The following is a 23,666-nucleotide window of genomic DNA, read 5'->3' as shown; positions in this document are numbered from 1 at the left end:
CGTGGGACGCGCGTCCTAAGCAGTCGCGGTGTCTTTTTGGGATTTTTCTGTAAGCCATTCACTTTGAATTGTGGACCTGGGTGAAAAATACCGCGGGCTGCAAGAAGAAGAACAAATGGCTCTGCTCTGGACCCAGTTAAACCCAGCCGCTCCCTCCTGGAGAGAGAGAGAGAGAGCGATGACCTGGAAACAAAACCTCTCCTCCCTCCCTCCGTCGCAGGACGCGAGCGATGGATGGGGGCGGGGGGGGACCCCATTATGCTTGGCAAGACCGAAGGAAGCAGAGGGAGACCAAAAGCACGAGGGCAGGATGGATAGGATCAAAGACCTCCGTGGGCTGACCTGCAACGACTTCAAAGACGTGCCTGCCGACAGAGTCGGACGGCGGCCTTTGTGAGTCGGAAACGACCTGACGGCTCCCAAGAAGCACCCCCGTCCCCAGTCTCCATTCTGCCCACGGCGGTCCGATGCAGGGAGCGCTGCGTGCCGCGGGGCCCCCTCGTATGGAAGCCGAATTTTGCGGCCGCCAGCGTGGCCTGCAGAGCGGAGCCCTCTAGGCGCCCCTCGAGCCCCGTTAAAGGAAGCCCGTCCTCCCGACTCGGAGCCAACCTGCCCGCCCCCGCGTGGCCAGAATGCAGCCGCTGTGGGACGCGAGCGTCCACGGGGCAGGCGCCTCCTCCCCCTCTTCCTCCTCCTGCTGCGGCTCCGTGGAGCTGACGGGCGCGGGGCGGTGCCCTCTGCGGAAGCTGCCCGCGCAGGGCGGGCGGCGGTGGAGCGGGGGGCGAGCGGGCGCCATGGTCCAGCTGTACAATCTGCACCCCTTCGGCTCGCAGCAGGTCGTGCCCTGCAGGCAGGAGCCGGAGCTCTTCTGCTGCGCCCGCGGGGCGCTCTTGGTGGCCTGCGCGCCGGGCGCCTGCCGGGTGGACGTCTTCGCCGTGGGCCGCTCGGAGCTGTGCGAGCCGCTCGGCTCCTTCGGGACTTTGGGCCGCGTCCTGCGCATGGCGTACAGCGAGGCCGGTGAGGGTGCCGCGGCCAGGCCGCTTCCTTTTCATCCCGTGCGCGCGAGCTCGGCATAGGATCGCGCCTCGTGTCGTTCGAGCCATCGGGGTAGCTTGCCCTCCTCGAGCGGCAGTGCGGTAGGGAGAATCTCGGATTAGGGCCGCTTCAGATCCCCGCTCAACTCCGCAGAGCAGTGGGTGACTTAGTGGTCGTCGTCTTTCGGCCAACCTGCCTTGCAGGGCTGTTGTGAAAATTTAAAGATGGACGAACTGCACCCCTAGCCATAACAGATGGCTAGGTAAATCCCATTTGGCTGCAAACGTGAACAGAGTGTCAGGGCAGTAGCTCTGGAGTCAGTTACTACAGAGTAGGGCCTATTGGATACAAGGAAACGGTTCTGAATAAGCATTTTAGGGCTGTGTTAAGCAGTGCTTTGAGTGGGCTTGAGGGAGCGTTTACTAAATTCAGTGTGGTGCCTTGGTTAGAGAGGCTATTTGCGAGCTGGAAGACCCAGGTTCAAATCCCCACCCTGCTGTGACTAGCCATAGGCCACATAGCCTAGCCCTAGCCTATCTCATAGGGTTATTGTAAGGTTAATACGGAGGAGAGGAAGCTGCTTTGGGTCCCTACTTGGAAGGAAGCTCGAGTACATGTTAAGTAAGTAAATGAATTAAGTGATCTTGCGTTTGTGCCCAAGAGTAGTAAGAAATATACGATGTTTCAGCTCCACAAGCCTGTTTTCAAGATGAGGACTATGTGAACCAAAACTTTCCAAGTATTGCTTTAATCATGTGCAGAATATTTATCTCTCAGCCACCCTGAGCCCTTTTGAGGAATGAACTTTAATTATCACAAGGTTCAACCTTGTGTAGTTGTATATTAGGCTAAGCCAGGATTGGTTTGATTTCAGTGAATTGAATTTCTTTAGAAAAAATCTAGAATCCCACTAGTTTACCTCAGGCATCTTTAATTTTACAGTTAAGGTATGAGTGCTTTGTGCTGAATGAACAAAAGTGTCCTTTCTTTGTTTGAGATAATTGCTAGTTGGATTGTACCAACATTCATCAAGTCCTGGAGCAGTTAACCAAAACTTGAGTGATTGACCAGAAATTAGTCAGCAATCTACCAATGAACCACAGACTACCATGTTTGGCTAAATAAAGAGGTTTACTTAACTTCCAGCCATATGACTTGGGGACTCACTACTCCTGGTCTAGAAAGGTGGCAAGGTTTGTATGGTGCCTGAAAGCATACATTTAAAAGCATAGACACACACCTGTTTGTTTACATCCAGTATATTATGCTTTTCTCCCAAATAAGGACCCTAACTAGTTTACATTGCTCCCACCTCCTTTGTGGTTCTCACAACAACCCTGTGAGGTAGGTTAGGCAGAGAGTGTACCACTGTTCCAAGATATCCAGCAAGCTTCCATGGCACAATGGGGATTTGAACCTGGGTTTCCCAAATCCTAGTCTGATACTTCAGCCAATACATTATTCCCTGCTCCCTGGCCCCCACAGATATCCCAAAGTTTAAAGACTGCAAGCTGGGTTTAAGGTAAAGATAAAGGTATCCCTTGTGCAAGCACCGGGTCATGTCTGACCCTTGGGGTGACGCGTTTTCCAGTGTTTTCATGCCAGATTCAATACAGACTTGCCTGTGCCTTCCCCAGTCATTACGAGTACCTAAAAAAATTACATCGTAATGTTACCCGACCATCTTCAGCTACACTACCAGGATAGGTCCTTTTCAGGCAACTGCTGATCACAACTGAGACAGAAGTACTTTGCTTTCTTTGTGATCTAAAATAAAAGAGAAAGATGTATACATGTATTATTTACCCAAAATTGTGCCCTGTCTTTCTGCTGTGCCATGAAGAGAGCTGCTGCTGGTGCCGTTACCTCAATGAATGTAAGATGATCCTGACCAAGTAATATGTGATGCCATTGTCCAAATCAGTTTGTTGTTGAACTGATACCTTTACAGGCCCCCATGATTCCTGCTTGTTTATATGAAACTGATGACAAGTTAGGAAATCAGATTGGCAGGGATTTTGAGCAGTCTGAAACTGAATTGTTTCCTATTGCCCTGGATTGTCTATTTGTAGTGAAATGACGAATCTGTTTGTACTGTGATGCTGTTTTTATTATCTCAGGCCTAGTTTAATTTTTAATAGCGGTTGTACATACAGGATCCCCATGGAGTAAGGCAGAGTACCTACTTCATGCTTAGTGCTGACGACTAGAAATTTCCAACAGTATTTTCAACTGATTTAGTAAATTTATGGATCTGTTTGAAAACCTTTCTGCTTGGATTTGCCATGGATTTACAGCGCTCTCCTGTTCCCACTCATGCCCCTTCCCCATGTTATTCCTCACAGTCTCCTGTCCCCCTGGAGAGGTATTTTATGACCATCAGCTGACTGCTGTCGAAGGTAGAGAAGCAGGGAAGCCCCCTTCTACCACTGCAAAATGCAGTTTGGATCCAACTCATGGTATATATTTGATCCATTCTACAGAAGAAGAAAGAGTTGGTCTTTTGTACCCCACTTTTTACTATCCAAAAGAGTCCCAAATCAGCTTACAATTGCCCACCCTTCCTCTCCCCACGACAGACACCCTGTGAGGTTGATAAGGCTAAGAGAGCTCTGAGAGATCTGTGACTGGCCCAAGGCCTCCCAGCCGGCTGCAGATGAAGAAGCGGGGGAATCAAACCTGGCTCTCCAGATTAGAGGCCGCCACTCTTAATTTTAATTTTTAATTTTAGTTACTCAGTTTTTAAGCCACCCCTCTCCACAACAATCTCAGGGTGGCTAACATCATTAAAACCATATGCAATTTTGACTGAAGTTATTTTAAAACCCTTTACAAATTACCTAAAAAGACCGCTTCATCACAACTTGACCTAGGGTCAAGTTGGTTCAAATTAAATTATATTCACCAGGATTCAGATGGAGGTGATGAGGTGCAGTTGGGGGGGGGGGCATTATTGATATCACTGCATGCTGGTGTTGGTCTCATGAAAGAATGGTGTTTTACAGGCTCTTCCGAACCTTGACAGCCCCCAAGAGACCTGGATCTCGACTGGCAGCTCATTCCAAAAAAGCCCTGGCTCTGGTTGAGGCCAGCCACAGTTCTTTGGGGCCAGGGACCACTGGCAAGTTAGCATTCACTGAGCAGGAGCTCTTTGGGGGATGTACTTGGAGATGCAGTCCCTCAGATACGCAGGGCCCAAGCTGTAAAACTGTGGTTTCAAAATGGTTTCCTTTCCCCCCCCCCCCACAGGTGACTATGTGGTTACTATTGAGGAGAAGAAAAAGACCATCTTCCTGCGAGTTTACGTGAACTGGAGGTGCCTGTCAGCTGGGAGCTCTCGGGTGTGTGTGCGAATGTTGGGGCATAATCCCCATGCCTCCTGCCCTGAAGCTTCTAAAGAGCAGATGTCCATTATAGAGATGCCTCTTTCGGATCCTCCCTTGTGCTTCTCTTGTTGCCCTCTCAAGGGAGATCTCCTTGTGGGATGCAAGAATAAGCTGGTCTTGTTCTGCTTGAAGCAGCTGGTGGTGAGCCAGGATCTGGCTGTACTGGACTTCGAACGCTCCTTAATTTTGCACATACAAAACATCACTCCTGCAGAAGTCTCCTTTTGTGCTGGGTATGGAGCCATAACAGGAGAACTAGAAGTCCTCATTCTCAAGCTGGAACCAAGTGAGAAGGCAGCTGACGGTGCTAGACAGCATCGCTATAAATCCATAGGACAAGAAGAGGTTGCTAATGAGAGTAAGTATGATGTTCTGTATCTCTGGATTGGCTGTTTTTTGGTATTAGGGGGTGGAAGGGAGAGGGCAGCTTGTAATACTTTTGCTTAGCTAAGTTTCTAGCCCACATGATAGTAGAAACGGTTTGTCTATCAGAAGGACTGCTGACTAGGGATGGGCACAAACTGGGGAAATGCAGTTGGCCTCAGTTCGTGGCTAAACCATGAACTGAACTAGGAAAAGGGAAGGCAAAGCCACCAAGGACGCAGGAAAATCCCACTAAACAAAAATGCTTGCTGTGTGAAAGAGGAGTTCAATCCCAATTTTTCCACCCTTTGCAGCAAACAAACCAAAGCCCAAATTGCCACACAGAGAAACCTAGGGCCAAGCAAAGCACCCTGACTGAGTCAGCTAGTTAACCAATCCCCACCACTACTACGTAGTTCAACAGAGTGGTATCCTTTTCTGCAGTCCAGCTTATGAAACTGGCATTTCATTTCATCATTTAAGGTGTCCTAGAAGAAGCAGATTCATCTCAACAGCCTGACTGCGATGACTTTGTTATCTGTCAGCAGCCCATGGAGCTTCTTGGGGAAGAAAGTGAGTTGTGCGGAATACCAGTTACTCTGGAGTCAACCGGCTTAGTCGGCGAGAATCCACACTTTCAAGTGCAATACCTTTTGTACAGGTAGTAGTAACACCACTTCAAATTTCTGCTTATTGAAATATGCATGTATAGTTAATCCACATAACATTAGTCATAGCTCCACCTAATTTATTCTGCCTCCATTCTGTTCTGAACTTGTAGCAGAACTTTTTTTTCTTTTATTATAATCCAATTAGTGGATACAACAATGACACTCAAAAGCCACATGGCTCTTTCAACTGCTACTTGTGTCTTTTCTGAGCACCGTCGCCCAATGTTTGGACTTGTGGGTAACTTTTACTTTACTCCTGCTTCAACATGAACAGTAGCTGTAAATTCATCGTTCCCTCCAGACTTGGTTTGTTTTGTTTTTTTTTAATAAAAAGGGATAGTCCAAGAGGTGCAGGAAGATAAAAGTGTATCTCCCTATGGTCTTTGGTTCCCATTTCTTTCTCTGGATTGGTTAAGGAAATAGAAGATTCATATGACTATGTGAATTGCATTAAAACTGTAGATGGAACATTCTCCTATGAAGAAACTGTAGGGCAAGGAAATCAAGTAACGTACTGGAGAAAGGGTTAGCTTGACTGCACAGTAGCAAGATGTATGCTTTACAAGCTTGTCTCCTGTTCCCAGCATCTCTGATGGCAAGACAAGGGAGTATTTTTCCTTGGCACCACAAAGAGCCATTGCCAGACTGTGCTAGGCTAGATGACCCATTGGTCAGCTTCATATATATATATATATTCAAAGGGAAAGTTTATATGTATTATCCACCCAAGTGACATCCCTTTGGGCCTTTAAACTTTTTTCTTCAATTCATTTCCCCGCCTGTGCCTTGTATGTGTCCCTGGATAAAGGCAGTGTGTTGGCTTAATGTGCTTTGTTCTTACTCTTCAAATGGTTTTCTAGGCGGTTTACTCCAGACCTGTCTTCATATGTCTTCTCCTCTGAAGAATCCAGACTGCATTCTCTTCAGCTGCTACCCATGTATGAGATGGGTACGTGTAAGAACATACAGTCACCTTGCATCTATTTGGAGCTTAATGTACACCATTTAATGAAATGCTGAGGTGGGGAGGACTTGGGTGACAAATTTTATTACCCGAGTTCTTTATTGCTTTCCAGTTGAATTTACTTTTAATCTTGCAAGGTTATTCTACTGCTTCTCGTCGGAGGTTTTTCTGTATCGTAAATGAAATCAATGACTCAGGTCCAAAGTAAGATTAAAGAAGAAATTAGGAACAAGAGGGGGGAAAATCCATTCAAAACACATTGTTGGGCAATAGCGAAGCACCTCTGCTCATTTGTTGCCTTGAAAACCCCCTGAATGGTCAGGGGGTTGCGACTTGATGACAACAGACCTCTTTCCTCCCTGGCAACTATTCCTCATGGGTCCCCCTAGAAGCAACATTGGGGGGGGTAGGGTGTCCAGGCCAAATCAGATGGGGCTGAGCACTGCGCAATATTCAGTTAATATTGATTCCTGATTACAAAAGTTCGATGGGATGTGATAGTTGATGCTTCTCTAAAGAGGTCTGCTTGGGGGTGAAAATCACTCCCTTTTTCTTTCTTCTAGGGAGTTCCGTGACAATTGAGGGAAGACAACCAGCCAAGCGAGAACTGCTGAGTCTTTTCTGTTTTTTCTCTCTGCCTCACGTTGGGTACCTCTATGCAGTTGGGAACTTCGTGGAGCTGGTTTCTACCTACCAGTATTCGGAGAAGTCCCAGCAGGCGGTTCTGACACCCCAGTTCCTACATGTCATCACAAGGTGGGAAGATTCACAGTTGGTGTTCCCCCACAGTCCTCCCTTTAGATTCAAAGGATACAGGATACCACTGTCCATGCAAGCAGAGCCGTCTGCATATTATGAACGCCAGCAAAAGGCTTTCTTATGGTTTTCTGAAACTTAAAAAACTACCTTCAGTGGGACTGTTGGGGGAGGAGCAGGGAGGGAAAAGTCCTCAAGGTTTTCTGGATGAGGGCTTCAGTGACTGGGGCCTAACTCAGGGTTAGTCAAACTGCGGCCCTCCAGATGTCCGTGGACTACAATTCCCATGAGCCGCTGCCAGCAAATACTGGCAGGGGCTCATGGGAATTGTAGTCCATGGACATCTGGAGGGCCGCAGTTTGACTTCCCCTTATCCATCCGCATTCACCATGCAGATATGAAGTCCAGTAACACTTCTGCATGAAGATGGTTGCTTGTTCAATTAACTACTTGATTGAGCAGCAATACTGGAGTGGCTTGTCACCATTAGATCCCCTTGCTACCTTGTTTGTAGTACTTGGGTGGAATCAGAGCTTTTGGGCCTTGCAGCTGGGGCTGTGGCACAAATCAAGAGGCTTCAGGCTGAGCATGTAGAACGGTACCAGCTAGATATCGGGGGAGAAATTCACAGCTGGAGTAGTTCAGCAGTAGAATCGGCTGTCTGTGGAGGTGGTGAGCTTTCCCTCACTGGCAATCTTCTGGCAGCGGCTGGACAGAGACTTCTCCTGGATCCTTTAGGCGGCTCCTGCATTGATCAGGGGGTTGGACTAGATAGCCTGTATGGCCCCTCTCCACTCCATGATTCTATGATTGCCCTCCTTTTTCTGGCCTGAAACGAGCCAGGGGCAGAGGACTGTTTGACCTTTTGGGCAGATCCAAAAATGTAGAAGAGGGTTTCCCATGCACATCATGGTACACCTTCGCAACCATTGTAACTCAGGGGAAATGGTGAGGGGACTGGGGTGGGGTGGTGGAAATAAACCAAGTTGGGCACCACATGGTCTGTAGTTGAAGAAAGGCTGGAAGTCATGTATGCTGGTTCATAAATGAGAGTGTGGACCCTGAACCCAGCCTGTCTCAATGTGTGAAGAGACATCCTGGGATGCACAGAGGGTAGGAGGGACTGGAAAAGCATATGGGCACACAGCAGCCTCATTGTGCTTCATTATAATGTATGTTCGCTCTCTCTTTCCCCCTGCTCCCTAGCAACAACCTGCAGTGCTTTACAGTCAGATGCAGTGCAGCAGCAGCTCGTGATGAAGATCCTTACATTGATACAACCCTCAAGGTGGGCTTCTGGGCAAGCTTCAGATTTGCCCATGTTCTGGTGGTGGTTTTTTTCTTACCCCATTCTTCCTCCAAAGAGCAAGGGCAACATACTCAGTTCTGCCTTCTTCTGTTTTATCCTTTTCAAGAGCCTTGTGAGGTAAGGTAGTCTCTTAGATCAGGGGTAGTCAACCTGTAGTCCTACAGATGTTCATGGACTACAATTCCCATGAGCGCCTGCTGGCAGGGGATCATGGGTATTGTAGTCCATGAACATCTGGAGGACCACAGGTTGAGTGCCCCTGATCTAAGAGACTGAGACTGGTCCAATAGCAGCCGTTGAGCTAAGAGAGACATAGAACATAAGAAAACCATGCTGGATCAGGCCAGTGGCCTATCTCATCCAACACGCCATTTTGGCCAAAACCCAGGTGCCGTCTTTACTCTTTGGATGAAGAGGTACTTCCTTTTATCTATTCTAAACCTACTGCTCATTGATTTCATTGAGTGCCAAGAGTGGGGAAGTGAGAAAGTTATGCACCACAGGAGGAAATCTGTCTGCAGAAATGCTTCAGCAGGGGTAGGACCCAGTGAAGGTCCAGACACAGGGCAAGTAAAGAGGCACTGAGATACCAATATAGCGAATCAGATATACAAAGTGGACTTTTATGAAGTCTTCAAATTTCCATTGTTCTTTATTCTTTTATATTCAACAAACCCCAACGCCTTTAACTCTTTGGTTTTTTCAAGGGACTTCAATTCTTAGAAAATATAAAGGTACAATTAGTGATCATTCAAAACTAATTAATAAATGCATGCCAACAATATGAATGACTAATGTCATGAATACATACTCAATGTTTTCAAAACCAACTTCGATACTGAGAAATAATCTAACAGTGAGTCTAAAACAGAAACAAAACAGATCCAAGCTGGTCCTGTCTTTGCATGCTGTTCATGGAGCTGCAGACAAATTTGTGGCAAAAGATTGCTTTGACTCATAATTCAACTTTTAATTCTCCTACCCTTAGGAAGTCTATGTAAATATGCATGTGTTAAGAGTTCCTCAGTTGCTCCACCCCCATATTTGACAATCAAGGCTATCAAGAATTGATAAAAGCATTTTGGGAAGCATCTTTAAGCCCTTAATTAAAATTGTGCTCCTTTACCTTTAAAGATACTTGTAGTAGCAGTATCCTTACTGACACAGATGAATTCTTTCTTCCCAGGCTTGTCCCCCAGCACAATTAGATGTTTGTACCTTGAGAATGCAGCTCTTTATTGGTCTGAAGGCTATTTCTCATTTCAAAAACCATGTCATAGTTCTGACAAAGGCGGACACGGAGGACCTTACAGAGAAGAAAAGGCCTTCGAGAAGATTCCTGTAAGTGCAGTAGTTACTGGGATTGTGTGACATGGGGGACAGAGATTGGTTTGTCAGGATAGGTTGCCTCTAATCCTCCATTTTAGCTAAAGTCCTACTTCATGTGAACTAGTAAAGCTCAGGCTTAAGTAGGGAACCTTGCCCCTCAGGTCCACAACTGTTTGTCAGTCACAGAGTACATCAAAGGGCAGAGCTGCGAGACCCAGACAACCCAAAGATGTGACCACTGCACTGTTCAGTTTTCAGACCTCTTCCCAATCACTTCATTCCTCTTAGGTATCCCCTGTGCAAGCACCGAGTCATGTCTGACTCTTGGGGTGATGCCCTCTAGCGTTTTCATAGCAGTCTCAATACGGGGTAGTTTGCCAGTGCCTTCCCCAGTCATTACCGTTTACCCCCCAGCAGCAAGCTGGGTACTCGTTTTACCGACCTCGGAAGGATGGAAGGCTGAGTCAACCTTGAGCCGGCTTCTGGGATCGAACTCCCAGCCTCATGGGCAGAGCTTCAGACTGCATGTCTGCTGCCTTACCACTCTGTGCCACAAGAGGCTCTTGTAGAATGTAATAATTTTGTGATGTGATTGCATTCTTTGGCCGGCTATGGCTAACTACTGGCTTCGGTGAATCACGGAACCAGTAATGAATTTTTCAGGGGGACTCAGATTCATTGTGGAGTTTGGGATGTGTGTGTGTTTTCTGCCTGCTATTGCAGAGAGAGCTGACTAGTAGGCACACATTTTAGGGAAATAGGTTGGATTACCTCTGCCAAAGGTTGCCAGCCACAGACTGGTAGCCAAGGACCACTTGGCCCGTGCCCTTTGGCTTGTGTAAAAGGCTAACTCCTCTACCTATGCTCAGACTTTGATACCTCAAACAGGAAGGGAAATAAGCTCAGCCTTGATCTTCTACAGTTACATGTTCCCCCTTTCCTGTTAACTTCTTTAATAGCTTTCAGGGGCAATAGGAATCTGTTGCCAGAGGAAATGATCTATCCCATGTTGGTATGCTTCCCTTGCCAACTAAAAGAATGATTCCCTTTCTCCATTAATGAAAGGGCACTGAAACAGCCCACATGGTCTTTACACCAATTATTTCCTATTTGCTGTTCTTACAAGCAGGCCAATTTCATGTTCCATGGCTAGGGCCCAGCAATTTTGATTCAGCAAAGTGCAGATTGATTATCCCTGAATTCTCTGGATGTTTACACCCTCCTCCTCAATTCTCCTTGGTTACCCTTAGGGTGCAAAAGATTTTGGATTCAAATTAGTTCTTAAATCAACAATATTATAACAATGTTTTTTATTCATGCTCTTGTACAAATGATTTAGACAGCTGCAGTTCTCAAGATAATTGTAGGTTAAATGTATATGACTGGGGGTTTTGTTTATTTGTTTCTAGCTCAAGAAAGGCCGATAACCAGCCCAAAATGTCTCCAGAATCTGAACCAGGCTGGAATCTATACATAGTGAAAACAACTTCAACTCTTCAACTTTATCGAGAAATGGTATTATTACTTTGCTTTGTTGGTTGGTTTCAGAATCATATTTTAGCTGGGTGCATTTACGAATAGCATGCAGGCATGTCCATTGTCCTGGCTTTTGAGATGTCCTATTTTCTGTCTTAGATCGAATACCGTAAGACCTACGAAAATGCGAAAGCAGAGAGTTGCATCCATCTTCTCAGCGAGGCTCACTTGTTAGTCAGGACAGCTTTAATGGACCCAGATTTGAAGGAATCGGAAGAGAAGGAAGAACTCCTCACAGCATTTCGGGAAAGCTGTGCTCTCCTAGGAGATTGTTATAGCAGGTGTGCATTTAATATGCTGCATTATTAACATTGGACAAATAACTTACCTTTCTGATTCTGACCTTGCACAACCCTCGATAAGGGTCATATGTTATCCTCAGGGACATTTAACAGGTCCCATAAGAATGGTAAACTGAGTAAAACAGGGCTGCATATTTAGCATCCATATTAATGACATTGTTGCCCATTTAGGGAGTTTGGATTTCCATCTGCCAAAACTAGCTAATAGATACTTCATTATTGTATGTTGTCCTTTCATTAAGGACCCCTATTGGACTAAATCAGGCACTGCAAGCCCTTATGGGTTACTGTAATGAAAACTTTCTTGAAGTAAATCATTCCAAGACAAAAATAATTGCCTTTTCAAAGAAATCTAAGAAATCCTTGTGGTGCCTAATTGCTACTTGTGTAGAACAAGTTCAGTTATATAAATATGTAGGTGTCATATTTCAAACTTCAGGATCTATGAACTCTCATGTAGCCCATTAGGCCCTGAATACACAAAAAAGTGCAGGTGCTATACTAAAATTTTATTGGAACAAAGGTGGTAGGAATGTCCTTGCAGCACTTAAATTATAAAATATATATAAGCCTCTGGTGCAAACGTTATATGGCGCACCATTGACAATTACTGCTAATACAGTTCGCTTGGAGAGAGTGCAATAGTTAACTTCAGTTACAGCTCCAGTTTGTGAATGACCCATGAGGGTAACCACCATCCAGCAGGCTATGAGTCTTACCAGATGCGTGCTGGGAGCTCTGTGTTCAGAGCACTAGTGATTTTTTAAAAACTTTTCATTTCAAGTGTGCAGGGATCATAGTGGGACCATAACATGGGGGAGGAGTGCTTTTAAGTTTTCTCTCTGATAGTATTTCCCCAACTTGAAATAGTCTCAATGACTTTGCTGTTCACCTTGCTGAAGAAATCTGATGCCTGGAAAGGGCTTCTTAAGTTGCAAGAACTTTTAATTCACTTACTTGAAAATTGTGAGAATGAGCCTGATACTTAGAAGCCACTTTATACATCACTTGCTTTTCTAACAAAAGTACTTTTCTGTTTTTCCCTATTCACTGACTTCTGTACTCCCAGATTTAATACCAAAGATTTCCACCTTGCGTTGCCTTACTACAAGATGTCTGGTCTATCCATGGCTGAAGTTTTGAAGAGAGTAGATTTGAACTCTGAGAGTGAAGTACACAAGTATGGAAAGGGGCTTATATTTTACTTGCAGCATGTCCTTTATGAAGACACCAATGAGGAACTCAGTGAAGTAAGCAAATACTATCTGGATAAGAGACCACTAAGGAAGTCCAGGCAATGGCAAACCACCTCTGAACATCTCTTGTTTTGAAAACCCTTCAGGGATGCCGTATATTGCTGTTACTTGGAACTTTATGGATGCTGATTATGGACGCAGTACTTCTAGTCGCGGTTCACATCTCATACATGTCTAAAATCCCCCAATTCAAATTCTCACCTGCATTATAAACTGGAAGAGGACAGGATAATTTAGGTTAGCCTGTCCTGGCTGTAAGGTGGTGATTGATAAAAATACCATCCTACTATGAAGATGGCAGAGTTAATATATTTTGACTGCTTTGATCTATTAGTGTTAAATTTTGTACATACTGAAAGGGTCAGGGCACCATGTCCTGTAAAACAGCTGAACAAACCCAAGCAAGGGTGGGGGGTTCCAAGCCCAGCATTTACTGGTGACTCCCCAATAACTAGATGATGGAAACAGGCTTTCAAGCAGAATTCTTCAGACAAGAGTATCCCATTTTAAGCTTTTTCCTGGCATCCCTCAGCTCTCATGAGCCTAATAAAGGGATTCGCTTGCTTCTGTGGTTTTGAATGCCTGTTTGTTTTGTTGCCTGTTGCTCGCCTTTGCTGCACTGGTGCTACCTGTGAACAGCTTTTTGTTGAATTACTCAGAATATTTAGAGGGAGAAAGTGTGTGTTCAAAACGAAAACATGGTTGGTGTTAACTTTCAGTGTTGCTTTATTTTTACCAGGACTTGGCTGCCAAAGTGCTCCAAATATTCTACCTGGCAGAGCCTAACCAGATGCCCCACGTCATCTGCAGCCCATGCACCAAAAACATATGTCCTAAAATGGCCATGGACTATTTGGAGAAGGTGGAAATGGTGGTGCCGTCGGTGGTGGTGACCCTCTGCAAGGCGTCTCTGGCTCTGAAGATGGGAGATCAAGTCAGGTGCCAAAAGGAGTTGGACAGCTATGCCGAGGTAGAGACCGCTGATCAAGCAGTTTGCCTTTTTGCATTGAGGCTTCAGCCCTTTATGCAAGGTGATTCCCAACAGAGGGAGCCAGTGCTTGCGTCTTGTGTCGTTCTGTTACTGTTTCACTGTTAAGAGTCCTTGGAAGCTGTTTTATTTTTAGCCTCTGGCCACTTTTCTCCTGCTTCCCTGGTAGTGCAACGTTGTCTAGATAGTGTTGTCACAGTCTGTGGCTCAATTAATCTGTCTTCTGTCTTTCTGTATCCCTTCCAGAGGTCTGCTTCTGTAGGCAATGAGCTAGGAAGGAAGCGAAGGGCATCAGCTAGTGGTGGGGATGAAATTGGTAGAATATGAGAATATCCAAAACGTTGCTTAAAAAGGAGCCTCTGTTTTGTTTCATGGAAAGCAACCAAATTATTGGCATGTGGGACATGGAGCTGGAAGCTCTTACGCACACACTAGGGCTTGGTAGCATACTGCCTTTGTGATCAGTGTGTGGGGCTGGTGTGACGGGGCTTTTCCATTAACTATGGCTAAGCAAACAGGTAATGAGATTGTATATCCCCACCCCAGCACGCACACACATATTCACACATACTCGCACACACTACAGCATGAATTCTCTCAATGCTATGGTCATAGTTCACCAACTTTACCTATGGGTGGAGAAGTCACATGTTTCAGATCCTGGGTGAAGTGTGAACACTGCTTAGCTCTAACTATATTAGCATTGCTTCTCATGCAATAGGGAACCATAATGAACAGGATTGTTTCAGAGAGAAGCCCACAGTTAGATTTCAGTCCAGTAGTACTTTAGAAACCAACAAGGTTTTTGGTTTATAAGGTTTTGAGAGTCAAAGCTCCCATCAGTGGATGCACATAGAAATGGAGGTCTCTGAGGTTTTTATCCCAGAGTATGGGAGGGGTGTTGTAAAGAATGCTTGTAAAATAAATTCACAAGTTCAGAACAATGAATCACTGCCCCCCCCCCAACCTCCCCCTCCCTGCTGGGCTGAATAGGATTATTATGTCATTGCAGATGGGACTCTTCTGCCCCCAAGCATTTCCCCTGTGTCCTAATTACTATGCAAATTGTACCTTCACGTCTATTACAGGCATTTTTTATAATGCTCCTCCTGCCTTCTGCCTGGGATAACAAGATTCGGAGATCTTAATTCCTTCCTGTATCTGACAAAGCTTATACCCCGACTGTCTTAAGTTGCTCCTGGACTCAAATCTCACAGTTAACAGGATAAATACTGTTCCAAAGGTTGATACACAGACCAGCTCCTAATTTATGCTTTACAAAGAAAGTTTCATCTGTGCTCACCCGCAACCCAGATCATATTTCAGAAGCGGTGACAGGCCCCTTCAGAGAAGCAGATGAAGAAGTAGGACATGGGAGCCAGACAGTCAATGGATTCATCATTTACCATTTCCATTGTGGAGAAAGAGAGTGGGCCAGTAGAGCAGCAGGGGAATTGGGCTCCAGTGACACCTAGTGATGTCAGCAGCCATCCATCCCAGAACTTTTGGTTAGGAATCCCTGCCTTAGATTCTCAAGGAATGTCAAGTTATTCTAGATGATGATGATGATGATTTTGGTGATAAACTCAGTGCTGATTGTCCCTTGGCTCTTAGGTCTAGAGCAGGGGTAGTCAACCTGTGGTCCTCCAGATGTCCATGGACTACAATCCCCATGAGCCCCTGCCAGCAAACGCTCATGGAACTCATGGGAATTGTAGTCCATGGACATCTGGAGGACCACAGGTTGACTGACTACCCCTGCTCTAGAGAACAGCAATGGCCAAATAAATGTGAAACATCTCTTTTGAACTGAACCAATTCCCTGTAATGGGCGTAGAAATGGGAGTCCTTTATTTCATTTATTGAAAGGAAATCCAAACCCTTGATGTCTCACACATTATGCGTTTCCCTTGGGTGGTTTTTGGAGGACTTCAAATCAGCTTTCATTCAAAGTGAAACAAAGAAGAAGTAAATGTAGGTCAGCTTTTTACTTTTGTTGTCGATTGGCTGCAGATGATCCAAATGTGTGGCTTTATTGTGGAACCAAGACTCCTGAGACAGCAAATTAAAGGGCAGATGATTCTGACTGAACTCGCTGTCTTCCTGCGGGAGACGAGACCTGGATTTCTTGTGGCTTCAGTACTGGCTTTACATGAGAATGGTAAAATGGAATTGGAAGAAGCAGACTCTTACATCAAGGTCAGCCACTAGGCATTTTTCCTGCTTTTATTGTCGGAGCTCCCAAAATAGCACGGTTCCCATTCCTTGACTTCGTAATTAGAGGGCAAGAAACAACATTAAAACTTTGAGTCATTCCTCTCATACAAGTCCTGAAATGCTAAGAGGGTGACTTCAGTGAATGCAGTAAGTTCTTTTTGGAATTGACTCTCTGCTGCAGTGGTTCTCAAGCTGTTGCAACCCACTGAAAACTGCTGACCTTTATGAGATTGGAAGACTCCCTGCTTCGAGCACTACTGTATTTGCCTAGTGATTTGCATCAGTTTGCGCTGTGGTGCTTCTCTCTGGACAAGCCGTGCCTAACCGTTCCTCAGTATGTCCTGAGTGCTTGTGGTTCTGGGGGTGGCCATTCCCATGGTTGTGGAGAACAGACGAAATGCCAATGCTGTTAATGAGAGTTGTGTTTGACCTGGCATGCACGTTAAGGTGGTCCCTGCAGGTTCATATGTGGCATGTCAAGGCTTCTTTTCTCTGGGCTGTGCTCAGTACGTTTATGCAGGTGTAGAATTAAGCACTCCCTGGTAGTCCTACTAGGATGGGAGCCATTTGCATGAACGAGATCTGCTGAGCACCAGAAGACAAATAAGAGAGAGAAATCTGACAGGAGCAGGAGACAAAGACTGCATTCCAAATTGTCAGCCCCCTTCATTTCAATTTTGATGTCATGAAAGAGTTGATAGCGGTGCTCTTGCAACAGTCTACTAAAGGGGTTATATTCCCCTGTTAGAATTATGCAGTGCATTGGTATTTACCCACTAGGCTTGATCAGACTGATCATTTCCATGAACAAAGGTGGACTGGCCAATTCACTCATAGAACAATAAGAGTTGGAAGGGACCTCAGTTTGGTGTAGTGGTTAGGATTGTGGACTTCTAATCTGGCATGCCGGATTCGATTCTGCGCTCCCCCACATGCAGCCAGCTGGGTGACCTTGGGCTTGCCATGGCACTGATACAACTGTTCTGACCAAGCAGTGATATCAGGGCTCTCTCAGCCTCACCCACCTCATAGGGTGCCTGTTGTGGGGAGAGGAATGGGAAGGCAACCATAAGCCGCTTTGAGCCTCCTTTGGGTAGGGAAAAGCGGCACATAAGAACCAACTCTTCTTCTTCATGGGCTATCTAGTCCCAACCCCCTGCACTATGCAGGACACTCATCCAACAACTCCTCCTTCCTCCTGTTTCAGGTTTGTGTGTGTGTAAGGAGGGGGAGTGTTCTGTCTCTCAGAAGCAGGGTTTTAAGGGGTCTTTTTCACTGTGTGCAGGAAGGGGTGGGAAAGCATAGAAGTTGTGCTCTGCTGACAGAAATCCTTCTGTCAGTGAAGAACTTGTATCAGGACCCAAGCCCCTGGAATAAATCCTTTTGTAGTGTAAGCCTTTGTAGTTTTCTCTCCTCCAGTTGTACGGTGTGCTGTCCCTGTGCTCTGTGCTATATACAAGAGCAGTTAAAATGTTCTGGGAGTGGCTCCTTGATGTCTTTTTTTCTTTCTGCTACTTTTGAGAGCAGATGCTGAGTGCCAAGGATGGTGATGGAGTCCCCCAGCTCTTAGTGGACTTCTGGGAAGCTCTCCTTGTAGCTTGCTTCCGTGAAGAAGTGGTGCAGGAACTGTATTGTAAACTTGCTTCTCAGTACGTTTGGAGGCTGTGTCAGAAAGAGTTTCCTGATACTAAGCCACTGAAAACCACTGAAGATCTGGTAAGGTGCCATTTGTATTGGATTATCTGCAAAATGCTCTTATTCATGCACTGATGCTTGAATCTGCCCTGAGCCATGCTGTCAACTGGAACAGGTAATCTGCAACTGAATCAGCGTTCTTTAAAGGAAAAAGAAATCCTGGATATTTCAATACATGCTTTCTTAGAAGCTCACCAAATTTCTTTGTTAAAGAAAGCAAATCCAGCAAATGACAGTTGCAGCCTTTCCTCTTCTAGATGGGCAGCTGCATGCAGGAGAAGACGCTGGCAGGGTTTGAAGGAATACAGTCCTCAGTCCTCCTTGGTTTAGAGGTCATAGGTCTGCATGCATTTCCCACATGTAATCTCCTTTCCCTGCTTCTCATCATGGTGTCGTATGCAGGTGACCGTCTCAGGCTGCAATGAAAGTGGCGGAAACCAGAATATGTTCATTTTTATATGACTTACACTGATGAAGAACGATAAGGATTTGTGCCCCGAAACATTATCCTTGGTCATGCAGAACACTGCTTTGTTTTACATTTAGGTTTTTGCTAAATGCATTGACACCAAGCATTACTCATGCTTTTTTGTTGCTGTTTTTGTTGTCGTTTTTCAGGCTTGGTTTTACAGACCACAGGAGCTAGAATATTGTTTTTATTTGACTGCAAGCCGCAATTGAAAGAAGCACTAAGTTGCTCCATATTATGTTTGTGCAGTATTCAGAAGCACGGTGTATACAGAGCCTTTTTCCGTAATCATTATGTATGTAGAGGATAACATTCCCAATGAATAGTTCTAATGTAGTAGGTAGCCCCCTGTCCAAGCATTATTGTACCTTTACAAAGGAACTAAGGAAAGTGAAGGGTATTTTTGTTTCGTTTTTAGTGTCCTCAATACAAACCACAGCTAACCTGGAGGGGCTGAGCTGTGTAAACAGCATTACTTCACCTTACATTTCGTTTTTCATAGCTTGGGAATGGAAGTGGAAGTTGAGCCAGAATCTTCGTCTGTGTTAGCTTCATTTTTGGTCTGCCCTTCTTGCAGAAACTCAGAGTCGCCTACTGTTGGAGATAGATTAAGATGGGTAACCATGTTAGTCTATCTATAGCCACGGAAATGAACAAGAATCCAGTGACACATTAATGGCTTAACAAAATTTGTGGTAGGATGTGAGCTATCATGAGTCACCGCTCACTGCTTTCGAGTGTGAAACTCCAGACAACAGTTGGCTTCAATTTAATTTGCTTCCTTGGAAAATTTTTACTGGGATTTGGCAATGAAACTTGAAAGTACATATAAGACAGGAATGTCTCCGTAAATTTCTTTGCTCCTTTTTTCCCCCTCAGGTAAATTCCTGTGGTCATTATGGACTTATTTTCCCTTGGGTTTCATACATGATGTCATTAGCACCTCCTTCGGAGCAGAGCTCTTCTGAAGACCTTTCGAAATTACAGGTATGGCTGCTTTTGTTGTCTCCTCTGTGGTTTATTCTCTCAGTCAGCACACAAATAGAGGTGGCTCTGTTTGTGTGTGTGTTAAAACTTGGTCTTTAACGAGACTCATGCCTCACCTGGGAGGCTTTGCAGTCACACACCACCGGGTTTAAACCGAGCCGCTCCCCATCCTAAGCAGCCAGGTGTGCCTGCCTTGGTTGCAGAATTTGGGGGGCTAACAAAGCACCTGCAAGTTTTACAGTGGATGTCTTCCTTAAATCCCACTTTGTGTCTGCAAGATAAAAGAATGGGATCAGCTTGTGTGGTACAAAGGCAGACACACCACTTGTTTCTCTTCTGGAGCGTGGGAAGCTGTCCTCATGAGTTGAACTTGGCATTCTGTAAATATCCTAGCGGACTCTTATATGGCCAGAAGATGTGAGATGAATGAAGTGGGTTAGTGGCAGTTTTCAAAAGCATATGCGGATGTTCTAAAAACATCACAGGCTTAAACTCTGGTTCTAAAGTATCATTCCAATTTTTATCTACTACTGGACAAGTGCAAGAAAATGTTTGAGAAATGCAACTGATACATGAAAGGAGCAGCAGCAGCTTCTAGGTATAGAGCCGGGGTCACTGGGAAAGCGAGGGGTGGGTATAGCTGAGAATTTCCTGCATTGTGTACTGGGGGCCCCTTCCAGCTCTGTATTTCCACTGAACTGAAGCAAAAACTTCCCAGTCTCTTCTCACCTTTGCACAACTGAATTCTTTAAATACAACTCCCTGCAAATATCTGATTTCCACTTAAGCAGGCCTAGAACCAGAGTGAAAAGGCTGCAAACTTCTCACATCAGGCATGTGATAGCAGTAAGAGCTGACTTACTGGAATAAGTGTTGTCAGGCTTAAAGGTGCCACTGGACTCCTGTGTTTTGGCTCATTTTTACCACTTAAAAACTTATTCAGGTGGGTAACACGTTGGTCTGAAGCAGCAGAACTTAGTTTGAGTCCACTGGTACCTTGAGGGCCAACAAAGTTTCTTTCAAGGTATGAGCTTCCATGTGCATGCTTACTTTGAGATACAGTATATCTGACGAAGTGTGCATGCACACCTTGAATAAAACTTGGTTGGTCTTAAAGGTGCCACTGAACTCGTTTAAAAATTGATTCGTTTGCCTTCGGTCATGACTGCATTGTGAGTTTAATTTTTAAGCAGTTACTTCTAAAGCTCTTTAATTTCCTCCCCTCTTGTCAAATATGCCCTGTCATTTTTTCCTCCCTTTCTTCAGTCTCTCCTATGCAGTTCACACATCACTATAACTTCTATCCTGTCGTATCTGGAAACCCTTCCGGACGACACCATTTCCGGCCTAAGTATCCATATTCTTTGTCATACACGGCTAGGGCAGTACGAGACAGCCATCGACAGGCTCTTGGAGAGGTGCCCTGAAGCAGTCATCCCTTACGCCCAGCATGAGTTGAAGGGTGAGCATCAGGTGAGCTGTAGCACATGATTTCAGCCTTGGCTTTGTTCTCCATTGCCTATGTTGATTAACCTATACCCCAGAACTGCAAGTTACTTTTAAGTATATTTAACAAACTTATGCTTTCAATAGACATAAGCTTGCTTTTTCCATTTTTTTCTAAATGGGCACAGGTGTGAATGTTGTGTGAAATATTCCTGTTTGTTGTGTCGATGAAATGGGTGTACTTTCCCAGAACACCTTGAAGCCCATCTTATTTCTGTTAGAATGGAACAAAGGTGGTCAAAAACATACATCACAAATGGCCACCTGGAAACAAGTTTGGGAACCTGAGTTTCAGCTAAATGGTCATGTAGAGGCATGGAAGGGAGTGCATGTGTTTGTCCTATCATGTGGGAATGCAGCTAGTGAGGAGCTTGACTCTAGGAGCAAAGATGAAGGCCAGGTCCAAATGCTGTTTTGTGTTGCACTGGTCAAAGCTTAAGTGGCACCTGATGCCTTCTGCTAAAACCACGTTGTCATTGGATACTGAGCTATTGTAAGCATACACCTCCCAGACATTCCTGTCCAGACATGGAAATGGAGGCATGAACAATTACTATAGTGTAGTATCCAGTAATGTGGAATATGGCAACAGTCATGCACCAATCAAGGCTTTGAATTGTGCCCTTTTTGCGCAGAACGGCTAGTTCTGACTTCTGCCATCAAGGAGTCACAGAATTTTTATTTCAAGCCGATAAATCTTTTGCTGTCTTAGAAAGTGACATAGTGCGCATGTGCGCTGACTGTTAATTATTGATAGGTATCTTGATCCAATGTGAGAGCCAGCATGGTGCAATGGTTAAGACTGGCGGACTCAAATCTGAAGAGGTGGGTTTGATTCCCCCACTCCTTCACATGCAGCCAGTTGGGTGGCCTTGGGCTAGTCACTGTTATCACAGAGCAGTTCTCTCAGATCTCTCTCAGCCCTACCTACCTCACAGGGTGTCTGCTGTGGGGAGAGGAGAAGGAAGGGCATTTGTAAGCAACTTTGGGACTTCTTCGGGTAGTAGCAGAAAGCAGAGTATAAAAACCAGCCCTTCCATCTGCATCACTTTAGGCCAGCATACATTGTACAGGTGTGAGATTCATGTTAAATTTGGTATCCTAAATGTAAGATTGAAAAGCAAGTTTTGAAGCTCTCTAAACTAAGAACAGGTGTTCGCCACATCGATTCATCTTAGAAGCATTCGTGAAAGAAGATTTCCAGCAGTCATAATCTGTACGGGTCTTGGGATCCATGCCTTCCATCTGTCTTCATGATTTGATTCTGTCATTACCAAAATGGTCTTGCTTTTTCCCCCTTCTAGAATCTTTATGGCACTAGAGAGCCAGCTGGTGCAGTGGTTGGAGTGTAGACTAGGATCTGAGAGATCAGTCATATTTCCAGATTAATCTACCTTGCAGGATTGTTGTGGGGATTAAATGGAGTTGACTGATGTAAACTGCTTTGGGTCCCCATTGCATGAGGTAAATATCCTTACTAGTTGCAGAGTTCAAAGCACAGCCTTGTCGTAGGCTATAAACAACCCTAAAAATATTCTGGGACATTCAATGCTTTCTGTTTCAGATTCTGGTTTCTACTATGTGGGTTTTGGTTGTTTTGAATTGTATACCAAGCAGTAGAGAGATTTCCTATGCAATATGTGTACTTTGGAAGTGAGTCCATGTGTGAATATTCTCCCAAGGATCACGAGTGTTGACGGCTGCTAAAGCTGACTCTCTTCAGAACTTTTTTTTTGTGACTTAGGCTCTCTGGTGGAAAAAACTCCTTCCTGAACTCTGCAGAAGAACCAGACATGCTGGAGACAACTATCCTGTCCTCTTATCTTCTCTGAAAGGTAAGGGGTGCTTGTTGGTTGGTTTGTTTTACAGCTTTATGCAAGTGATGTCGTTCTGATGTGCATTTAAAAGCCTTTTGAAGTGCCCAGGGATGTTGGCTGGAATATCCAGTGATGATGCTGAGTTATTATAGGATGCTGAGTTTGTACCTGTGGGTGAGCCATCTCCTTAGCCACAATGGGGGGGGGGAGACAATTAGAAGCTTAGTAGGAATGAATCTTCATGGAAATGTGTTAACTGGGCTGTGGGCGTGTGGGGGTGGGTCTGCTTCTTACAGAAACGTTGTCAGTCCTCGCCATGGAACTGGAGCTGAGGGACTTCCTAGACGTTCTCCCTGAAGATGGCAACGCGGCTTTTTTCTTGCCCCATCTCCTTGAGTGCAGCAGGAGGAGACAAGTGACCTGAACACCGTGAAAAGCAGTGTGTGTAGCTTCCAAGGGGACCTTCCCAGAAGTGGACCAAAAAGCTTTTCCCTCACAAGGCAGCTGTGAATAAAATGGGCCGTGATGCTCAAACACTGAAGAAAAGCCACCTGCGTTGGAGGAAGCCGTCCAACATTGTTGAGGAGACAGGGCCAATATGCTGGGGTGTTACTGTAACAAATCATTGTGTACATAGGAAGAGTACAAGGGTTTATTCTTGGCCTGGGTCAGGTGCGGCTTGAAATTCATTGGAGGATGCTCACAACCCTGATGCAGATCTGTAAAGCATCCTTATTTTCATTCATTTGTGGTCATTACTTCCCAGTGCTTTTTAGAACTCTGTTTACATACTGTGCAGAAAGATGCACTAAATCCTTCAGGAGGTAGGTGGTCCAAGTACATTTTAATGCTAGGGATACAGTTCAACAGGACCATTTTTCTGAGCCATCAGTGCATGGCGTTTTTTTGTCTAATGAAGTTCTGAATAGCTCTGTAGCATCAACCATGAACTTTTCTGTACCCAAGGCAGCTCTGACCTGCAGTATGTGAGCTGGATGAGTGTGTAGCAGATTTTATCCAATCGCAGCCTATTCCTGTGTTAAGAATTATTTCTAAGGAGGCGTTCTTCCCACTCAGTCC

At 45.2% G+C, this 23,666-nt stretch overlaps 1 protein-coding gene across 4 annotated transcripts; it reads left to right on the top strand.

The window, feature by feature from the left end:
- Positions 1–269: 269 nt before the first annotated feature.
- Positions 270–23,568, top strand: HPS3 (HPS3 biogenesis of lysosomal organelles complex 2 subunit 1). 4 transcript variants are annotated; one of them, XM_077348712.1, is made up of 17 exons: positions 270–393; positions 4,285–4,779; positions 5,268–5,445; positions 6,316–6,404; positions 6,983–7,175; positions 8,382–8,463; positions 9,671–9,825; positions 11,223–11,328; positions 11,449–11,630; positions 12,721–12,901; positions 13,647–13,877; positions 15,909–16,094; positions 17,640–17,828; positions 19,156–19,263; positions 20,530–20,736; positions 22,514–22,604; positions 22,883–23,568. In XM_077348712.1, exons 2-17 carry the CDS (start codon positions 4,389–4,391, stop codon positions 23,008–23,010), a joined length of 2,697 nt encoding a protein of 898 aa, XP_077204827.1. In that variant the 5' UTR covers positions 270–393; positions 4,285–4,388; the 3' UTR covers positions 23,011–23,568. The 4 variants fall into 4 exon arrangements, 3 of the variants coding, with proteins under 3 accessions (XP_077204827.1, XP_077204825.1, XP_077204826.1); XR_013233458.1 differs by lacking the exon at positions 270–393 and adding an exon at positions 492–1,017 and having other exon boundaries at positions 20,530–20,725; XM_077348710.1 differs by lacking the exon at positions 270–393 and adding an exon at positions 492–1,017.
- The last annotated feature ends 98 nt before the right edge of the window (positions 23,569–23,666 follow it).

Source organism: Paroedura picta, chromosome 8 (genome assembly GCF_049243985.1).
Source record: "Paroedura picta isolate Pp20150507F chromosome 8, Ppicta_v3.0, whole genome shotgun sequence".
Lineage (NCBI taxonomy): Eukaryota > Metazoa > Chordata > Lepidosauria > Squamata > Gekkonidae > Paroedura > Paroedura picta.
The sequence above is the reverse complement of the archived record's forward strand: the minus strand, read 5'-3'. Positions and strand labels throughout refer to the sequence as shown.

What these genes read in the sequence shown, in the direction of transcription:
- HPS3 (XM_077348710.1), top strand. Translation starts at nt 633, where the DNA reads ATGCAGCCGCTGTGGGACGCGAGCGTCCACGGGGCAGGCGCCTCCTCC. An exon ending in GTGCAATACCTTTTGTACAG is followed by an intron (nt 5,446 to 6,315) that starts GTAGTAGTAACA and finishes ATGGTTTTCTAG; the next exon opens with GCGGTTTACTCCAGACCTGT. An exon ending in TTCAACTTTATCGAGAAATG is followed by an intron (nt 11,329 to 11,448) that starts GTATTATTACTT and finishes TTTCTGTCTTAG; the next exon opens with ATCGAATACCGTAAGACCTA.